We start from the raw sequence: 21,963 nt of genomic DNA, 5'->3' as shown, positions 1-21,963 counted from the left end.
TTGGAATAGGAAGGGGTCACTCCCAAGCTGTTCCCACAAAGTTGGGACCAAGATGTCCAAAATTTCTTGGTATCTTGGTATTCTCAAGCATTAAGAGTTCATTTCACTGAAACCAAGGGGTTGAGCCCAACTCCTAACCCCCCCCCCCCCTTCTCCTCCAAAAACCCCCATCCCTACCCACAATTGGCAAATTGCACTGAGACAAGTACCATTCTCCTGGCAACTGCCAAGCCCAGACTTGGTCATCAGATTACTAGATGGAGAAGCATGAATCCCCCAGAGAGCACGTCTGCACTTGTTTAGAGTTCAGTGGCGCCGTGCTATACTGTGATTTTATGCGATCTACCACTTCATAGCTGAGTTGGTCTTGTTCCCGATCGCTTCCACTTTGCTATAACACCACTAATAGCTGGAATTTTTACTAGTGAGAAAATTTCACCACTGGAGTTGTTGCACAGAGTTGCTGGAATTCACTGAGCTCCTAAGGTGACCCATTCATTCACAAATGTTTGTAAAAGTTGTCTGCATGCCTAGGTGCTTAATTCTTTACACTTGTGGCCATGCGAGTGACTGAAACACCTGAAGTCAGTATGGGTGAGTGAATACTTTTGACAACATAGTGTATCTGGCTGGCAATCCTAGTGCCCATCTGAGGTTCACATTAGAAGTTTGACTGAAAAGTGCTATTACTCCTACAGTAATTACTGCCATTAAAATGCATCCATGGAACAGGGATGGCAACCTTTCATCAAGAAGCATCATGCGACACATGATGGTTGGACCATGTTGGCAACCTGAGGCAACATTTCACAAGAGTTTCTTTTACGACTCCATGTTGTTTCACAGAAAACAATAAAAGACTTATTGCAGTTAGTTTGACCATCACAGGTACATTCTTTATTATTACAAGTCAACCAACTGTATCAAAACTGCAAGAACCCGAAAGCCAGAGTGCAGAAACATTTTTCTGCTCTCTCACCAATAACTGTCACAAACAAATGCATTCACTTAAAAAAAAAAAAAGTCTAAAGGCACATCTCTAAGATATTTACATTGCATACAGGTTTGACATACAGTAAAAAGCACACAATCAGTCCTAAATCCTTGGCCACACTGGCTTTGCTAAAGAGACTAAAGTTATCCATAAAAACATACAGCAATTGTTGTTTATAAGTCACAGTTTTCAAAGCTACAACGCACAGGTGGAAATTCGTGTTTATGTAACTTTTATGGCTTTATCTTTTTCATTAGGAATTATCGCTTGCATGCCACTCTGCTATGGCTTCTCTTCTTCTTTTTGTTTCCTCTTCAAAGACACTTTGTACTACCTTAGAGAAACGTGTTCATTTAAAGGCCTGCTGAAAACAAGTTTTAAGGTTTTAGGATTTGACATTTTGGGAAAATATTTTTGCTGAGTGACATAAGAACAATTAACCTTTCCAACATCCAGTCTGCCCTCTTAGGCAGAATGTTTTAAGCAAGATGTCTGGATTGAAAGGCTATGCCTCCTAAACACAGCAGCGACACATGACATGTTCCCCATTTCAACCCTCCAGCGCCACCACGGGCGATTTCATGACGTCAGTGATGCACTGTCAACCATGGAAGAACCCTGAGACCTATTCTTGGGTTTGTGAAAGAAGGAAAGGAAATGGGTCAGACGGGCTCGGCACGTGTGTAGCCAGCGGATGGGGCAGCATGTGATTGATGGAATACCTTAAACAATGGCAGTGTCCTGGTTTCTAAATCACATGATTCCTACATTACTCGGTAATGCAGAGGTATTTCCGGAGAGGCAGAGGGTATGTAGGAACTTCAGGAAGGATACAAATGATGCTCACGCACAAGCAGCAAAAACTCCTGGAAGGATCTTTGTCTTCAGGCACCGAGCCACTCTGGGTTGGCAGTGTTGCTCTGAATGACCTCATCTCTCCCCAGTGAGTTCAACAGCAGAATCAACCTCCTCTAGAAAAACAAGAATCTTTCCCTCACCGAAGTCCAGCAGGATTTTGTCAAAAATCTTCTTCAATCCTAACATTCCTCCACAAGATTAAGCTCTTCAAGCGCCATCACAGTGCAGCTACCATGTCTCATAAGAAGGATCTGCCCCAAGTCACCACTGAATACCAGCTAGAAGCCACCGAATAGCTTCTGTACAATCTGGTGCCTCTAATGTGCAAAAATCCATTACTGAGACTTCATTAACTACCATGGCAACTTCTAATGAGTGCTGCAGTGCCATCATCTTTGCTCACATAGCATTGGAGTCACAGAGAATGAGAAGGCACTTCTAATGGTAGCCTTTAATATAAGCTCTATCATTTTAGTCTAATCTTAATGGCAGAGATGGCGTCAGCCAACCAAACACATAGTAGGATCTTGTTTTAAGTTCCTTCCTCCAGGAATTCTGATCAAATGGATGCTTTTTTTAGGCATATATCACAATTATATATCAGTCCAGACTAGAATTAGCAAATGTGTGGACTAGTTTTTCAGCATCCCTCTAAGGCAGGGTCTCCTAACTTTGACAATCTTGTGCAGATTAGAGAAGGCACTCCTAAACATTTCTTCAATGTCTGTGTTAAAATATCTATCTTAGATCTTCACATTAATAATGAAGGCCAAAGTGATGCCATCCAAAGCAAGTATCTGGTTAGATGCCTTGTTTCTTGGGCCAAACTCTTACAGGCCTTAACGTCTTTAAGACAAACTTGTAGTTCAACTGATTGGTTTTATCGGCTTTCACTGGTAAATACTGATAGACAGCAATAAAGAACATATGGAGACGAGTTAAAGACTGCACAGACTGATAATTTTGTATGAACCACACCATTCAACACCTACAACAGCAGCATGGTGACAGTTACGTAAGCACAACTCAAAGCTGTACACTCTAAAAAGGCAAAACTACCACAGGCATGCAGCTCAGGGGCTATTCTACTATCTTACATATCTTTTACTCAATGTTTAGCAACTGCACAAGTGTCCAAGCTTTAGAAATGCTGGTGTGCAGATTTTGTTACCATTGGACCAAGCCAGACAAGCTGATTACCTGTGTATTGTGTCTCCTAAACTAGAAACTACAGTTTTTAAGCTTTACTTCCTCATTTGCATGCGGCGACACGAGGATGGTATAATTCTTCTCATCTATCTCTCAACAAGAAAGTCCCAAAATGTCAAAAATATTTCTATGAAATGGCAGACAAGTCTGATACAAAGAGGTCCTCTAGTCACAGCATCAACTCTGTTTATTTATTTATCAGTTCACTATCATCTCCCCTGTGCAGGTATGTACATGTACTGGCAGCCTTTTGTTTTCTCCAAAGCATCTTAAGATGTAATCTAAGGCTGAATGTGAGCCAAGACTCTTCCCACTGCTGATGGGTGATGTATCTGATGGCCGGTTAGTGCTGAGGTCTGCTTTATTTAGACGTGCACCTGAAATACCTACCATGGAGATCAATATTGAAAGGGCAAGAGTAGATAGAGGCTGAGAGCCAAGTGCAGCCCTCAATATGTACAATATCTATATGTGTGTGTGTTTCTGTATGTGTGAGTGTGTGTGTGTATGGAAGATGCAGGAAGGCCAGCATTTGAGAGTTTGTTTAAAATGATCAGCTGTTAGTTGTAGTAGAGTGGAGTGTAGTTTGTGTGGTATGAGGTGAGGAAGGTCAGGAAGGTGGGGATTTATGTATGTGTCCAATTGGTGTGTCAGACATAGTCCAGGAAGACGTCAGCTGTGTTCTGCAGTAAAGGTTGGTTGGGGGCTGTTGTGCTGCAGACTGAGCTCAGTCTCCGTGATGGCGCCCTCTGCTGCTCTGGAGGACCTGAAGCATTACTCAGGGTCAGGTACACCTGAGGAGTAACACAGACTTGTGTTTTACGAAAGAAAGAAAGAAAGAAAAAAAGAAAAAAAAACAACATAATTTTTGTGCTTTGGAGATAAAATGTAGGGAAATGAGTGAAAAACAAAAAAGACAGATTACAAAAGTAAGACTAAGAGTCGTTCTTGCACTCACATTCTTGGTATTTTCTGACAGCAGCAGCTCTGTTTTCTCCACCAGCTTTTTGAAGGAAGGCCTTTTCAGAGGATCGTGGTTCCAGCAGGACAGCATCATGTCATACCTACAACGCAGGTCACACTGGCATTAGTTTATATGTCTGGGATACAGAGAAACAGCCAGAACACAAAAACAATCTAGCTATTTTATACATCTAAACTACAGGCTGACAGGTTCATAGCCTGTAACAGCTCATATTGCATCAGTCACGTTGTAGAAAATGACTTTAGTCATGGATATAAGGCAGCATCGAACAAATAATAACATATTTGGCTTTTACACCTTAACTGCTGCTGATTTAGTTCAAGTACCCACTGATGGAAAACAACATATAAATTAGATCCAAATAATTTATTTAAATAACTGATCATGTAAAATTATAATAAAAGAAGTCCAGGTTATAAATAAAAACAAAGAATTATTAATTGATCACCACAAAACAGAGTGATAATTTGTTTTGAATAAAACAGTTCTCTGCTTTTAGCTTCTACACTGTTGGCGTTGTTGGTTCTGCCCTGCTTATATCATCAAAGAAAAAGGTTGGGATGAAGTAAGTGCTTGACCAAGGCCTAAAACACATATTTTATTAATTGAAAAAATAATCTGTTTATCACCTGATAGTAAAAAAAAACAAACACACGACTTCCTGCAACCTTTGTGATGGCAGTATATGAAACAGACTCATTCTCACAAACATGCACTTACATCTCAGTGGGGGCATACTCAGGCCTGCTCATCCTGTGGCCTTCCTGAATCATCCTATAAAATGCAGATCCCACCTGCATCCCAGGGTACGGGCTGTTACCTGCAACAACAACTTTACATCATTTTTAAAGGAAAAAAATATTGATTTGCACGGTACTGTTGGCTTCTCAATCAATGCCACTTTGCGTGCGTGCCCTAAGCTATGTTGCTGCTTGTGAGCATTAATAAGCCTGTACTAAAGCCCCCAGTCAAATGGATGACAATGATGATTTGAAACAGTAAAAGGAAAGTAAAGCATAAAATGGAAATGTTACCGAGGGAGAATATTTCCCAGAGCAGGATGCCGTAGGACCACACGTCACTCTCAATCGTGTAGACGCAGTCAAAAATACTCTCAGGTGACATCCACTTGACCGGCAGACGAGCCTGAAGGAGGGAGAGAGCCATGAACTCGTGTCCTCATTTATAAGAATATAATATAGCCCATCAAAAAGAATCTAAATTTTCAGTGTGAAAAAAGTTATATGAAAGTTTTATAAAATACAATTCAATAAATAATGCCTTCGTGTACAAAATGAACAGAACTTTCTTCTTGTTTGGCCAGTGTAACTGCAAACTTTTCATCTTTTCCTTTTTAGCTTGCTGTCCAACTTTCTTCACAAAAATTCTACATGTATTGTTTCATAGAGCAGTTCAGACTCAGTAAAGAGAAGCGAGCGTGGGAGTTTTCCTGTCTTGGTTTGCGGAGACGGAGCGGGAACAAAGAACAAAGGAGGAGGGAGCGAAAGACTGACAGACGGAAAGACAGACTCACGTTTCCACGGAGCACATAGCTGGCATCGGTGGTGATGTCTCGTGCCAAGCCAAAGTCGCAGATCTTCGCCACCCTGCCGTGAGTCAGCAGAATGTTTCTAGCTGCAAGATCCCTGTGGATGCACTGCGCACACAAACGCGGCAGCAGAAACAAACACAGCGATGAGCATTGACACAGCAACCGGTTTCTGCAGTGAATGACAGGGCACGCTTACAAAGGAGGCGAGGCCGGTAAAGCTTGTGGCAAACACAAAAGGCGAACTGACGTGTTTACAAAAGAAGAAGAAGTAGAAGAAGGAGAAACAATGACTCAATATGACCAAACAAAATTCAAGAAAGCATGTGTGGGTAAACGGGTGCCACGTTTTACACGATCATTCTAAACAGTTACTTTTGTCTTATTTAAGAGTGTAACTGGTTAATAAAACGGTTTTAAGATTGCATCGTAGAGGGAAGTAAAACACTTTTTTTCATCTTTATGTTACAAAGAAAAAGTGTCACCAGCTTGGGCTCTCTGTTGGCCTGCCACCAGTTTGTGTCTGTGAGAAACGAATCAGCTGTGGCGAAAGACACCGTTAAAGCTGTGTTTGAGCACAGTTTCTTTACACAACAAAAGGGGAATTGTGTTATTACGATCATAATTTTAAAAAAGCTGGGCTGCTATGTAAAAACAAAATGCATGCATTTGCAAATCTCTTGAGTCCATATTTGAATGACAACACAATATAGGAAAAACATCAAACGTTTAAAAAAAGAAAATGCATTTAAGAAAAATCTAGCTCATTTCGAATTTGATTGCAACAGATCAGTAACATGAAGTAAAGATGGGGAGTGGTTCACCAATCGGCAAAAAAATGAATCTGCAAACTGTGGAACAATTTCAGAGTAATGATCTTCAATTCCACAGAATGTGGAGAAATCTGTATGCGCAATGGACAAGGCTGAAAATCATATGAAACTCAGGCAGCACTACATTTAAAACAGGCATGATCCTGTCATGGAAATCCCTCCATGGGCTCGTGAGCACTGTGAACACAGTTCACCGTGCACTCCACAAATACAGGTTAAAGCTCTATCATGCACATGATACAGAGACCCTGCTGTCTTCTCTGGGCCAAAGCTCGTTTAAAGTGGACTGAGGCAAAGGGGGAAACTGATCTGAGGGCAGATGAATCGAAATTTGAAATTCTCTTTGGAAAACTTGGACGCCAAGTCCTGTGGACTAAAGAAGAGAGGAATCATCCAGCACTCAATTCAAAAGCCTCGGATGGTACTGGGGGCAAAACGGTGCCCAACTTTTTTGGACTTTTTTGTAATTCATGTCATATTTTCTTTTAACTGTTCAGGTAACCTGGGCACAGAAGCCATGTTTCTACTGAAATCATGAAAAAATATGGTAGGGAATGCAATCCAAATGGATAAATTAGTAGAAATAAGCCATAAATTAAATAAATAAATAAAAGTACAGTCTGAGCAATTGAAGCGGTTTAAGGCTGACTGTTTGTATGTAACTAAGGTGGAGCTTCTTCAAACTTTAATTCATTTAATTTCCTTTCATTTGGAATCATGTTCCTGTCCACCGGATCACTCTTGTAGGATTTAATTTCTGCTGCGTCTACGTTTGTGTAGTCCTACAACTACCAAGTGCACTTCGTTGTTTTTGGTAACTAGCATTGACAAGGTAGCGCATGTAAGAGTTCTGCTTCTACCTGATTGTTTGAAAGTCGCTGTGAGAAATGCTGTAAATCAGCAAGCACTAATGCAGTGTGCAAAACATCAATGTTTGGATTGTGCAGCTTGCAGCTTGAGTGTTTTATGGTTGTATGGGTGTGTCAGCAAATACAGAAGTTTGTAAAGACAACACTGGTCCTGAGATGCAATCCAGATATGTGACATTATCTCGACTTGATTTATACGCCTAGTCGACTTTGTGCGTTGAATCTAAATATGGCATAAAACAAAGCAGTGCCTTAATGGCTAAAATGCTCCACACAGCCTGGGGGAAGATGCAGTTATGTGATAACTGAACAAATTCTCTGTAACTTCATCGTTACATTTGGCATTTTTTTCATTGCTGAATTGACAGCATTAAATAGAGACGCCTAATTGTTTAATCTGCTTGTGTGCAGTATACGTTTGAAATGCAGCAATGCCGTGGTTTCCTACTATAATGATGCCATTAGCTGAAAGAAAAAGTTCTGCACGAATATTGGCCCTGAGCCATGCCATGATTTATGAACTAGGAACAGCACTTTTAAATCTCTCCCATGACGAGTCTATATACTGTTTATTAACAGTCTGTAAAAGCCTTACATTCCTGGAAGTAATGTACTCCATTCCTTTGGCCACCTGGTAGGAAAAGCTGAGGAGATCTTCAGCATCCAAGGACAGCTCATCTATGTCATCTAGGCACACAATGCACTTCAGTTATATGCGAGAATTCCAGTTTTGATTCATTTGTAGGGAATTTTCATCCTTTGTGGAGGCATGCTATTGGTTATGCAGTGTATTGTAATTAGAAATGTAAAGAGAGAGCGACGTTGTACCTGACTCAGAGGACCTTTCTTTCTCAGAGGGACGCATGGGCATATATCCTGCACCAGTAGCCTCACTGCTAAAGAAATACACACAGATACAAACACGTAAGTAGAGAAACTAGCCACTTTCAGCTGTCATCGCCATGAAGCATTCCTGCACATACGCACCTTGTGGACTCTGTTGGGTTCGAGACATTGTGGTAGTAACCATCCCCAGCTCTGGAGTTTAGGAAGGACTCTCTTTTCCTTCTGAGGAAGTTGAGGAGGTCCCCATAGCAACAGTACTCTGTAATTACCAAAAGTGGTCCTGGCAGAATACAGGGACAAAAACCAAAACAATACAAAAACGACAACCATCAGTCACTGATTTTTAAACCATGACAGCACAATGAAAATGAGAAGAAACGGCAAGCAGTTCTGACACAGTGATGAGGCTTGACAACAAGGGTGTTTAAAAGCTGATCATGTTTAAACAGAGGAAACAATGTCACTATTCCTTGTTTCTCTCACAATAAGTGCTTATGCATACATCTGTGGAAAAAAACACCAAACTAAATTATAATCAATACTGAGGTCTAGACAGCTAAATAATATTGAACACACACACAGCAGATTTGTGGCAAGGTAAAATGAATCACGTCTTCATATCGAAGGCAGATGCTGATAATGGCCGGGTACAGCAGTGAGTCACCACATGAGGATATGGCAAATGTGTCTCCCAGACAATATTCATAATCATAAATCATGACAGTCAACAATAAAACAAGAGTGCAGATGTGTAAGGTTTATGTGCCCCCGACACGACAAAACCAATCCAAAAATATCTCACATGCAAATCTGATTCTGAGTGAACTAATTGTGCTCGTAGTGACTCCTCTCACCTCCGACGGTGCAGGCTCCCAGCAGGTTAACGATGTTAACGTGGTTTCCAAGGTAAATGAGAACCTTCAGCTCAGACATCAGCGCCTCCTTCTCCGTGGAGTGAGCGTTGGCTGAGATGACATCATCACAACATTAAAGTGGAAGACGTATAAGCACAAAATCAAAGGCCGTAAAGTGAAAGTATTCCTTTGTGACTGGCGTATTCTCATATTTAAAAGCCTAACGGCAATCAGAAATACAGAAGAAACAGTACCAGTAGTGACACTAGTGGCGGTGTAACAGTTATTTGGTTTTCAGCCCAGTGTTTTCCAATCTAACATAAATGTGGGGGATTAAAAGAATTGTAAAAAGAGAAAAAACAACTTCATATTCGTCTCTACTCTGAAACTTGTTTATGTTGTTGTTATTGTTTGAGTGTTTGTTTTTTTCGAGTCAGAATATTTGGACAATTGGTTGGAGTGCTAAGTTATCAGCTAACCCAAGCAAGCTCTGTCAGCAAGCAGGCCCCATAGACTGTAGGGGTGAGTAGCTCGGACACACATGCCTCCTAATTAGTGTGGAGTAAAAACAGAGCCACAGTCTTCTTATACAAGCTGTACCAAGCAGCAAGCCGTAATATTTGTCATGTAATTCCTTTAAAATGCTCCAAAAGACCAAAAGTGAGCGATCTAGTTTACTGATTTTAATTAGCGAAGGTTAGGACGAGCAGGCAGCTTCCATATAACTAACTTTACTTCTTGCAAGTATCAAAATGAGTTATTAAAAATAAAAAACAAAAGGCCCCACTGTATTCATTAACACAGAGTCTGTGTGCACTGACTTGCTTTCGGAGCCACTTAAGGAACTGCAATTTCTGTCACTTCCAGGTTAGATTTATTTTTCATCATTTTTCATTCAATTTTAAACATGGGATTGCTGTCAAACACTTTGAATTTTGGTGTTTTCACTCTTTAAGTACAGTACTGAGTACTTTGTACCACTTTATATAATATTGTTACAACACAGAGACGGTGATGGGGAAAATATAGACTTACGTTTCAGCATCTTAACAGCGACGGTTGTCACAGCGTCTGCAGAACACAATCCGTATGCCGTGGCCCTCACTACCTTTCCAAACGCCCCAGAGCCCAGGGTCTTACCTTCAAATAAACACCAAAAACAAACTTTAACACTTCATTCATGCTCTAAAAATGATAACAGTCGCTGTACATTTGCACTCTTACACACACTGTCCTACCAAAGCGCAGTTTCTGCCTGGGGAACTCCCATTTGGAGTCATATGGCAGCTGGGTGGGGTCAATATATATATGGTTGTTTCCATGGACAGTCTCGATGACCTTCCACTGAATCTGGAACTTTGGTTTCTGTTAAAGTTTGGAGGGGAGAGAAAAAGTGACGTCAGATCAGCTTCCCGGGACTGTTTGTTGTGTTCGACTGTATAGCTCATATTCCCTTTCACGTTGCTCTTTTACAAAGATGCACTTTAGTTGTCAGCCCGAGTCTAGACTTTCCCCCTGACGATCCCACTGCAGATGCGTGAGCTACTTCTCAAGGAGTCTGACTCATCTGAGAGCAATAAGCACAGCATGCTCAGGGGGGCAAATTAATGGCTGGAGGCGTGATCGCAGTGTCAAAAATCCTTTAACTACAGCATGTCTGCACTTCAAATGGTTGACTGATTCAACTGAAATTCATTAGGACACATTCATGTTGATTAAAAGAATTTACCGTCACTCTTGCGTGCAAAACATCACTGCCAAATGCAGAACGAAAGAAAGATGCTTCTAACTTTAACGTACTCTAAACACGATGGAGGCATGAGTCATTAGTAAATGAGAATGGGCCCTTTGCCAGAAACTCCCAAAGCCATTTACTTTCCTGGGATGCAAAGTGTATGTCAATGCTGCTTGATGATCCTGATTTGAGATTGATGTTTATAATCTTTGAAACTGATTCATGGGTTTGAAAGGGGCTGATGGCCAAAGAGTTTTGTGATTTACGTCAAATCTGTGACCCTACTTAAACCCGGGCTTAAAATCACAATAATCATAAGGCATGCACAGTTTATTTCCTTTTTCCTTACCTGCAAGTACTTATAAAGCAGCACCACTAACACGAGGCTGAGTAAGACCCCAGTAGCCACCATGCCGGTTAGAAGAGGCGTGAAGAGTTTATGGGGGACCACACGCTCTGAGAATGAACACCAACAAACCCAGAGTGAGAAATCTCATGGAGCATTGAAGTTTTGGTAGTTACACACACACACACACACACACACACACACACACACACACACACACACACACACACACACACACACACACACGGAGTGACATCCTCTACCGTTAAAACAGACAGCTGCAGCAGTGGTGTTTGTTTGTGTGACAAGGATTAGTGAGTCTGCGCCATATAATCCCAGCTTGCATAGTCAGCATACACTAATCTCATTCAATCTGTACCCAGTAACCACACACCTGGCCTGTGCAGACAAAGGGTCAATGGGTTTGTGTGTCTTTTTGAATTCTTGCACAACGTATTTGTGGCGCGCTATATAAGACAAATCCCCACCACGCAGACACTGACGCTTCACCTGTGTTACTCTCCTTGCAGCTCTATTTGCGGTCCGTACAGTGTCTTACCACTGATGGAGAACAGGGTGTAGGCCTCTGCCTCCTCTGTAGAAGCGACACACTCCAGTGTGTGGTACTGAGTGAACTCTTTGCTGACATTCAGTCGGCTTTCCACTTGACTCCTACCAAAGGTTGACTCTGAAAGGACAGTGACCTCTGAGGTCTCCCACTGGGTGGCATTGGGCAATTGTGAGCACCTGTTGAGACATTAAGGTTGCTTACGATCACTCCGTGCAAGAGCAGGTTTCAGCCTTTACAAATCAATTTATTGATTCAGTGCCTTTGGATCCACTCCAGTAGGAGAGGTAGGAAAAATAAGACATACTAAACTTACAGCTCCTTACTGTAAGTGCGTTAAAAGCTTTTCCATCAATTGCTAAATTGTCTAAAACAAATTTAAAAAGATGGAAAAATTAAAGCAATTTTAAGTCTAATAGATGTGAAACTAGAGCACAGTTCTGCATCTGAGTTACAGATGAACCAGCCAACAAACACATCAGAGGTGGTGTCGCTGATGTAGATCACCCAGTGGAAACCGGGTGCTGTTTCTGCAGCTCCTTCTAGCAATCGTCTCCATTACTTCTGTTCTAATAGAATAAAATGATCCTTTCTGTTCCTACGATCCTAAAACCTAGCCATTTATATTTGTAGCCAATTGTTGTTGTTTTCTTTTCTTTCTTTCTTTTTTTTTTTTTTTTACATATACATATCTTCATGTGGACCTTTAATACAGCTGCTTCTCGTCAGTGGGGCCAAATCACTATTTGTATCTTAGTCGCTAACCTGAGAACGGAAATATGTGAAATATAGTGTGCATATGGTTTGTTAGGATAGGAAAAGCTTTAAAACTTTTATTAAAAGGCATAAAGTTTTAGTGCTTAATAAAGCACAATGTACTTGAAGGCTTGGTTAGATATTTACTTAATAATATGTTACTAATAAATCAAATTTCAAAGGCAAACTGATTTCCTGTTTCATGATCATTTTTTCAGAATTATGATTTTAATTTCAGTGGGCCTAATCCTCTTTTGTAAGATCTTGATATAAGCTGCGTTTTCGGGATACCTTGTGCGCGGCAGCTCACAGAAGTACCAGCTGATCTTAGGGACGGGGTATCCTGCAGCAATGCACCGCACTTGTCCATCAACAGGCCCTTCCTGAGCTGTAATGACAGGCTTACCTTACGGAGAAAAAAGAAAGTCGTATATGAAGCATACAGCACATGTACAAAGCATCTCCTGTTGACTCCCAGTATACTGGCTACCTGTGGTATTACTACAGAAAAGTACCAGCTGATCAAAATGAGGTTTCCTTTAACTAAAATCAATGCAGGCGAAAAGTTTGTAAAACTCTGATTTATCTAGCTACTCTTCTGTACAGATTGTTATTTCAGCTACTAACTGTGTTCTAAGTATACAACCCAAAGGAACAAATGTGAGAGCTACTTACTGTTGACATACACATGAAACGAGTGATCGACAGATGCGTCTTTGTGACTGGCTGAGAAGTTGTAGATCCCGCCCTCGGAGCCAAGAACCCTCACTAGTCTCAGCTTGCTGCTGTATCTGATAGAACAAGTGTATTTGTAAAATCCTTTAACCCACAGTGACATACTAGCGTACTGGTTACTTGAAGTACTCACTTTTAACTAACTGTACCTGTATTTGTTTCGGTGGAGAGTGATGACGTGCTCTGTGGTGTTGTGGAGAATCTTCCCATTGTAAGACCAGGACATGAAGCTTGGTGCAGGATAGGCATCGAATTCAACTTTTAGGCTCAGGCTCTCTCCCTCTTTAACCTCTTCCTGGACTGGACTTTGACTTACTAACATTTTAATGAACCCCTGATCTGAAGAGCAGAAATGTGTAAGTTTAATATGTTTTATGAACAAAAGGTTGATAACATTCTGCACACATCCAGGTATGTGTGGCCTCAGAAATAACTATAACATTACTGGGGCAACTTGAAAATATATTTTTGAGTATAAATACAAAGCCCCCAATTCTTACCGTAAACTTTGAGCTCCATCGCTTCGTCACTGCGGCCTCTTTCGTTGTGAGCATGGCAACGGTAAGTCCCTGAGTCTGATTGGTTAACAGCTGGGATCAAGAGTGAGGTTGAACGCTCGTAACCCAAACCCCCGGACAGGATGTGTGAGGTTTGTGTTTCAAAAGGATGCTGCAAAGTGGCAAAGAGGAGGCAAAGAAGCATGCTTTACAGGTGTAACATGACACAGATCTGTTGTTTTCTACATAATCCAGCAACTGTAGTCTTACTGTAACATACAAAGTCTGGCTGTCAGCACCTCCTCCCTATGATCAAAAGTTGAGCGACCAAGCTCAGTACACAGTGACGTCTTAGCCTTCTTAAGTTTCTTATCTAGATCAGATGTTATGACATCACCTACCAAGGAGTTAAAATGACCTATGTGTAACATTTATGCGCCTGCAACACTTCAAATAATAGTATCATTTTAATTTAATGACAGTAGCATCTCATTTATATCCACAAGGCTCAATTTTGCATTTAGCACATCATGATGCCATCATGTTGCCTAGCAACCACCTAACAATGGGTTAAAATCACAGATCAAACAATACTGTAGCAGTGGCACATACTAGTATATAAAATGTCTATACTGGTAACTAAGAAATTGTAAGTAACAACCATATACAAAGTGTGGAATTTGTGCCAAATATGAATAAAAAGCACAATGTAACTATTTGCTACTCACAAGCTGCCACCCCAGCCCCCCGTCTGGACACTCCTCTGCACGTCAAAGGTCAAACCTCCAGCAACACTTGCAGTATGAAGAGCAACTTTGTTACTTCAGCCTATACCCTTTGTCAGTGATGACGGGAACAGGCTGCTGAAATATGCTGGCAGAACCAGAAAGTTGCTCTTCATGCTTCAAATGTTGCTGGACCATCAGCCTCTTCACATGTTTGCCCTTCACCGTGCACCTTGAAAGTAGGCGAAGTTACAACCTGTTTCCAAAACTTTTACGAATTTCTCTCCTTTTTTTTTGGTCTTTTTTCAAACTTTTTTTTCAATATTAAAATATTGGGTATAATTCTTCACAGAAAATATAGTTCTGCTTTTTGTTTACATGTTAAACAGCATCACAAATCTTTTGGAAACATGTTTCTTGAACGAAAAAGTCTCTAAAGCATTACTTGGGATATGAGCTCACTTTTCTCCATGTTAGCTTTGTGCAAAATGAAATCATTTCTAAAGGACGTTGCAAACTGTTTGACAAGTAGGCAGCCAAACATCCCTGACAAAGAACTGCAAATAAATCCCTGAATCATTCTCACCGCTGTTGACGGGAAGTCCCACTTGAGAATGACGTCTGCGTTGACATTGGAGGAGCTGCAGGTAAGCTCGAACTGCTCTCCTGTCCTCAAGATGACTTTGTCTTTCTGGGACAGCGTGATCACTGGGCGTAACTCTGGCACTGAATCAAGGGATTCAAAAAGCAACTGTAGCAAACTGCTGTATTTGTGAGTTCATCTAAACCAGCATCATATCATTTTTTTCACCTGTGCATTGTCACACAGACACTTCTAACAGCACGACATATGTGAGCCTGAAATCATTCTGCTGCACTGTAATAACTCTGGACTGGTATGATCTGAAATCATGAATCCCAAACGGCGGCTTTTCATCTGACCTGAAACAAAAAATGTGGTGGTTTTGTGCTAAAATGTAATAAAAATAAGTAAATTGCTTATTTAAACGCCATAATAAAATACCCCAATGCGGTTTGTACTGTGCAGCTTTATACTGACGTGAGCAGCATGACCAAATGCAGACACTTGTCCCCACGTAGGCAGGACGATTAATTTCCAGCATTAAATGCCTGCAGACGCCGCTTCGGTTGCTGTGTTTGTGCTGGACTAATTCTATTTAACCCAAACACAGCCTTCATGCTCTGTTACAGAGCTTTGTTCACTGGGGGAATCAAATCCCTCGGCTCCTCCCTTCCTCAACGTACTTCTCGCTTTCTCCCTCTTCCCATCATTCAAAAGGACACCATGCCGTACTGCCCCTCAGCTGGTCCGCATAAAGAGTGCTGATGTAATGCAGAGGACAGAAGCACAAACTTAAATTGTATCTATGATCGATTTTATTTTATTAAGATGCACGTAGCTCGTAAAAATGTAATATCTCTTTGTGGCTAAAAAAGAAAGTGAACAGAAGGCTTTTGGACTGTCTATTATTAGCCATGCTAGCTGCTCTGCATTTGCCAGTGTTGGTCCGCTATCATGTTCCAGTCTTAACCAAGACTGGATGGATTTCCCATAGGATGAATGCATATTGCATCTGCTCATGCTTTGGCTTTTTACGATGCTACAATTTCGCTTATTGGTGATATTGAGCAAAATGTCAATAGCTGCCAAAGTCTAGGCAGCTATGAATTTCATAAATTAAAATCCTTCATTTTGCATCAAACCAAATTCCTGCAGAACTAATGACATGCCATTATGCTTTTAGAGGCATCAGTGAAAGCAAATGCTGTGGTTTTAACTTCCAATTACTAATTACGGGTAAAGTATGGACGTTTTTCCACTTCACCATCGCCTCGCCTGCTAGTGACTTTGCAGTTTTCCCTTTTCCTAATTCAAACAGTTCCTCTAAAGATGCTTCTGTGCTCTCAGCAGCTGCTCATAGATGGATGTTTTTGTATTTCAGGTATGAAGAGAAATATGAATGTGGCAGTAAACCCATTGTTTTCTTCCTCCACATTTAGCTTCATTAACACCCATGAAACAACTTAAAGATGGTGTTCATTTAGTCACGCTGCAAAAATCAAGCTCCGATCACAACCCGGATAGATTAGGTGATAACAACAACATCTGAGTGCCAGCCCACATCAGCTGATGGCTCAGCTGGTACTCTTCCATACATCAGGCAGCTGCTGGACATCTTCCAGCTGCTCTGAATCCCACTTCCTTCCTCAGTCCTCTTGTTCAAGCTGTGTCTGACTTAATTAGGCTCCTGCCTGTTGTCACTGATGCCTGCTCTGTTCTGTAACAAGACCTTATATTTTCTATATATGCACACTGAAGGGAATATATCACCAGTAATTAATTACTCTGGACAAAAGTGACTAATCTCTCATTAACATGAATGGTAATTTCAGGAAACACGAATAATACATATCGCTTTTTGACTTTTACTTACCGAGTCGTACTTCCAGATTGTATTTACTTGACATCACTTTGACTCCGTGAAGAAGTCCCACACATACGTAGCAGCCATCGTATTCCTTCTGAATGTTGTTGATGGTGATGCCTTCCTGAAGGTCACTCTTATAACTCATACCAGAGGGCAGAGGTCGTCCATCACAGGTCTCCAAACCCAGGTGGGTGACCTCGGGGTCAGTAACAAGGCAGGGAATGGTGCAGCTATCGCCTTCTCGCACCAGTTTGATGTTTATCATGATGTGCAGGAAAGCATTGTAGGGGTCTAGGGAGATGACAGACAGGTAAAGATTTGGATTAATGTTGTGAAGACAAACATCCAAATGCCCCCCCCCCGTTAAACACCCACCTTTCACGTATACGTAGATAGAGCTCTGTTCCAGTGTGATGTTATTCACACATATATAGCGACCCATGTGGTTAAGCTGGGCGGCTGATAGCCTGACGAAAGCCACGTTGCCCTCCTGCACCTCTCCATCCAGCTTGCGAGACTTGTCCCTGTACCACCTTAACCTGGGCGGGGCGCCAGACGTTGTGGCATTGTCATAGCAGCGCAGCTCTAGCTTCCCCTTCTTGGGAACTACGATGTGAGGCCCACCGGGGGAGATGAGTGGCTCTGACCACACTGGTAGAGAGGAAGAACATTAAGGATGATGGATGTTGGACCTGTTGCTAATTTTGAATGGGTTCGGCTTGGATAAAAATCCACACCAGAAGGGAAAGAAATGCTGCTGCTTTCTGGTGTATTAATATAATAATAATATAATTAAATACAACCTCTGAAGAAAAAAACCCAGTGAAGACATAGCGGAGATGTTGTTCTTAATCGAAACATTTTTTTCAACATATAGCCTCATTTAAAACTGCTTTCATTGCTTTTGGTACAGATTCAGCAAGGCGCTGGAAGCGTTCCTCAGAGATTCTGGTCCATGTTGAAATGATAGCATCACAGATTTGTCAGCTACACATGCATGGTATAAATTTGCTGTTCCACCAAATCCCAAAGGTGCTCTATTGGATTGCTATCTGGTGACTATGGAGGCCATTTAAGTACAGTAAACAGTGAACAGTTTGAGATTGCTTTAGCTTTATAGGAGCAGCAATTAGAAGACGGGTGCACTGCTGTCATAACTATTGATACAAGGCGGGATGGATGTATGCATTCATGCTGTTTTATGTAAAATTCTGCAATCTGAATTTTGCTGCAGACATTTATACTGATCGGACCCAACAACATTTTACTAATCTTCTAATGTCAAGTTTAATTAGCCTGTGGATTGTAGCCACAGTTTCCTGTTCTTAGCTGACAGCAATGGCACCCGGCGTGGTCTTCTGCTGTAGTCCCTCTGCTTCAAGGTTTAATATCTTATGCAATCGGAGACGATCTTCTGCATACGAGAGTTCTAACAAACAGTTATGTGACTTACTGTTCCCTTAGCTCAAAGCAGTCTGGCCATTCTCATCTGACCTCTGGCATCAACAAGGCATTCGCAGAGAAAATTCCAGTAGATCAGCAGTTTCTGAAACACTCAGACCAGACCGCCTGGCACCAACAACCACGCCAGGTCCAAATCACTTACACCGCTGTCCTTCCCCATTCTCATACTCTGTTTCAAATTAAGTAGATTGTCTCAATCGCTGCTACACGGCAAAATGCAGTGAGCTGCTGCCAAGTGATTACTTAATTAGGTATCTGCATTAACAAGCAGGTGAGCAGGTGTACAGATTAAAGCTGATGTAGATTTTATTTTTCTGATTATTCCATTCGTAGCTTGGTTTCTAAAGGGTCAGAAAATTGTGAAAATAGCTACCAGGAGTCAGAAATCCTGAAGTACATGTTGTAACAAAAAACAGCATTTTCTGTTTGTTGTGTTAGCAGACTGCCACTCCAGAGATCTAAAAATACTACCACATGAGACTAAAAAGCAAACAATTCCTCATAGCTGAAATGCTGTAAGAAAGCAGCACAGTATCCTGGCTTGACTAGGACTGAAAATATCAAAATAATTGCTGTTATTTTTCTGTTGATTGATCGTTTAAGATCAGAGTGCCCAGTGTGGTGGTTAAACAGGATGGCATGATTGACAGAGACTCCCTGAAGAGAGAGTGCTATCTAACCACGACAGCTCAATTGGAGAATCAATAATTATGAGTTATACAGCCGCTGAGTAATCATGCATCAAGGTCCCTAAACCTATTCCCTTAAGATGAGTAAACCCAGCTGACATTTTAGTTTAAGCTCCACCAGTCTTCCTCCCACTTTCTTTCTCTCCTTTTCCCCCACTTAGATTTGCACATGATAAGAGCCATTTCAAAAACAGGATTTTCATGTGACTGTTGTGCCTCCAGGCTCAAGCAGAGCTCAGAAAGCAAAAAGGAGAAGGATGTGAATCCCCCCTCCCTTCCAAAATATCCACATCTGTGTTTGCGCGGGGTGTGAGGGCATGTTTTTAATGCTGCATCTCTCAGAATATGAGTTTGGCAACCAGTGATTTGAACTATTTGAACAAGCGAACGGTTTCAGTAGTAAAAAACAAAAAAACAAAACAAAACCCGAGGCAGTTATGTGACTAAACACGAAGCTTTGATCCTAACATCCAGAGCTGTTAGATGTCAAGATGCTGCGGGTGCTTTGTGGTAGAAGATGCGTATCTTTTTTCCCCTTCTTCTTCTTCTCCTCTTTCTTCTTCTTTGTTTCTTTTGCTGTTCTGGTAGGATGCTCAACCTTATCCTCTTCGTTTGGGTAGAATAAATAATTAATTCTCTTCAAACAAAACACTCAGGCACACACAGGGACACACAAACACACAAACACACACACACTTGTTGCCCGCCAAAGGTATTTCCAGCGCACCACTAAACAGTTATGCATACAAATGATTTGTAGACTTAAGCTGGCGGGTTGGCAAGAGCTTTACATTTACCTTTAGCACTAAATGACTGACTTGAAACAGTCCGGAAAAACAGTAAACGGACAGGAGGTTGCGCTAAACATGCGCAAAGATACACGCTGTTTTTCCTCGGCTGTTTACGTCTATACTCTAAGATATAGGCAAAAAAAAAGACTCTTTAATGGTGACAGCAGCACATGTCGCACAAGTGGGAGACGGAATAAGACCCGAAGAAGCACTGACTCTAAAATAATGCACGAACAAAGTACAGAAATAAATGATTTGAATTATTACCATAGGGTGAAAAGCATTAAGGATGCCGTCATAGAAATTCCACCACTATAACAGCAATAAAACGTAAGAATATCTGAAACTACCCACTCAAAGAGTTGGGAGAAAAAAAAACACAACAAAGCAATAAAGTCAACACTGAGAAAAAAAAAGATATCCACACGCCGCGCTGAAATAACATCGCAAGTGGTTTTCTTACCGGTTAGTGGCAGCAAAATAAAATACGAGGCACAAAGAACCCAGCGGAACCTCATTGTCGGGTGATTTTCAAGTCTTTCACTCTACCCCATGCGTTTCAAGCGCAGACAAAACCATCCTGTGTCTAAAACAACGAGACCTCGTCCAGCGTGATAACGCGGCACAGGTTCCTCCAACGTAATGAGCGCACGGACACAATGATCCAGCAGCCTGGCTCCCCCTGATGGATTTCATTGGAGCTTAAAGACACAGTGCATCGCCTCTCTCCCTCCCCCCCTGCTCTGGATCATTGCCACTCCTTGCTGTCCCGCATTGGTTGGAGTCTGGCCAAGGTGATGAGTCTGTTATTACTGAAAAAAAAAAACACCATAAAAATCATCTTCACTCAGTCGTTTGGAAGAATAAGTAAATTTTCCATCAATAAAAGTCCTGGTGGTGCAGGGATACAGAGGATCAACTGTTCTGTTAAATAACGTGATTCTTTTTTATATTACAGACATTGTAATAAAGTATTATTATGGCGGCAGCCTGTCCTCACACTTCGACTGGGCCAGCGTGTCCTGTTGTGATGACAGCTCTCGCTTGGCAGGAGTTTCCCCGCAGGAGCTCTTTCAGTTTGTGATGCACTTCATAGTGTCACATTTCCCAACTCTAATCAGCATTATGGCGGTTTCACTTTTCCCAGATTTAATCAACTCTATAGCCCAGAAAGAGCCAATAAACAATCTTAATTTGGCAATGTGCAAGGTCAGGCAAACGTTTTTAACCAGAATATGACGGAGGTTGACATGGTCACTTTTCCACATTAGATCTTTAGATGCCAGTAGGAACACAGACACAGGTCTGAGTTAATGGGCGCTGTAATTATACACACTGTTTACCACCAACATCATTAGAAATAACTGATCTTTTAATGCTCGAGAACAGCAGGAATGATTACAGCAAGCATGAATTGCTTGAAGGCTCGTGTGGTCTCCTGACTATTCTAACACAGATTTATAAAATGTGACCTTATTCTTAGAAAATCTCTTTAAGTTTGTAGACATCATCAAGTGCATTCACTTCGTTTTGTTATAATCTGAGATTTGCACGATGCACCTTAAAATGTGCCTTTCTTGTGCAGAAGAAGTCTTATTGACAGATGTTCAAGTCATGGTCGTGGTTTTTGGATTTTGGCGCAGTTTCTGCTCCTGTTCTTACTCCCCGTTAAGCCTCGCTTCTAGTCGCTTCCTCTCTTACTTTCTCTGTGTGCCTTTTGTAGTTTTGCTGCCTATCTTTGTCTTTCCCCCCACTTTCACACTTTCAAGCACAATTATTGGGTTTTATTGCTTCCACCTGAACAGTTTGTTCTGTGTGCGCTTTTTTTGGGGGGGGGGGGGGGGGGGGGATGAAATTTGAGCTTTTCCTGGAATCGTGTGGTCTTCATTTTGGGTTTCATTTTAAAAAACAACGTGTAAACACAAACCCCCTAAACCCCAAAAGCATCATCTAAAACAGTGAAAGTCCTGGAAATCTTGCTCCTCACATCTGGACATTAAATGTATCTACGCTCATCATAAATAAATGTGAGTTTTTTGCGAGAACAAAGCCTAAAAGGCTAAATGAGGCTCATTTTATTCAATGGTATCACAAAACATTTAGCAGGGAATGCTGAAAAGAAATTTGCCCTTCTAATTTGTTTTTAGGGCCTCCTGGTGGCTGAGAGACCATAAATAGGTGTTTAATTTGTTTTATGCCTTTCGGCTAGC

At 41.4% G+C, this 21,963-nt stretch overlaps 1 protein-coding gene across 3 annotated transcripts; it reads right to left on the bottom strand.

Annotated features, from left to right (window-relative positions):
* Nucleotides 1-870: 870 nt before the first annotated feature.
* On the bottom strand, nucleotides 871-20,477 carry kitb (KIT proto-oncogene, receptor tyrosine kinase b). 3 transcript variants are annotated; one of them, XM_082536239.1, is made up of 21 exons: nucleotides 20,217-20,475; nucleotides 17,185-17,460; nucleotides 16,816-17,100; nucleotides 14,946-15,085; nucleotides 13,638-13,806; nucleotides 13,287-13,476; nucleotides 13,078-13,193; nucleotides 12,694-12,808; nucleotides 11,638-11,825; nucleotides 11,082-11,188; nucleotides 10,236-10,362; nucleotides 10,033-10,137; nucleotides 8,998-9,108; nucleotides 8,285-8,423; nucleotides 8,126-8,193; nucleotides 7,893-7,984; nucleotides 5,581-5,703; nucleotides 5,081-5,192; nucleotides 4,767-4,866; nucleotides 4,020-4,125; nucleotides 871-3,855 (listed from the first exon to the last, which is right to left on the bottom strand). In XM_082536239.1, the coding sequence occupies exons 1-21, from the start codon at nucleotides 20,269-20,271 to the stop codon at nucleotides 3,712-3,714; spliced, it is 2,868 nt and encodes a 955-aa protein (XP_082392365.1). In that variant the 5' UTR covers nucleotides 20,272-20,475; the 3' UTR covers nucleotides 871-3,711. The 3 variants fall into 3 exon arrangements, with proteins under 3 accessions (XP_082392365.1, XP_082392366.1, XP_082392367.1); XM_082536240.1 differs by having other exon boundaries at nucleotides 8,126-8,190; XM_082536241.1 differs by having other exon boundaries at nucleotides 3,741-3,872; nucleotides 20,217-20,477.
* Nucleotides 20,478-21,963: the final 1,486 nt, after the last annotated feature.

The sequence above is a fragment of the Aulonocara stuartgranti genome (genome assembly GCF_965226115.1).
Source record: "Aulonocara stuartgranti genome assembly, chromosome: 6".
Classification (NCBI taxonomy): domain Eukaryota; kingdom Metazoa; phylum Chordata; class Actinopteri; order Cichliformes; family Cichlidae; genus Aulonocara; species Aulonocara stuartgranti.
The sequence above is the reverse complement of the archived record's forward strand: the minus strand, read 5'-3'. Positions and strand labels throughout refer to the sequence as shown.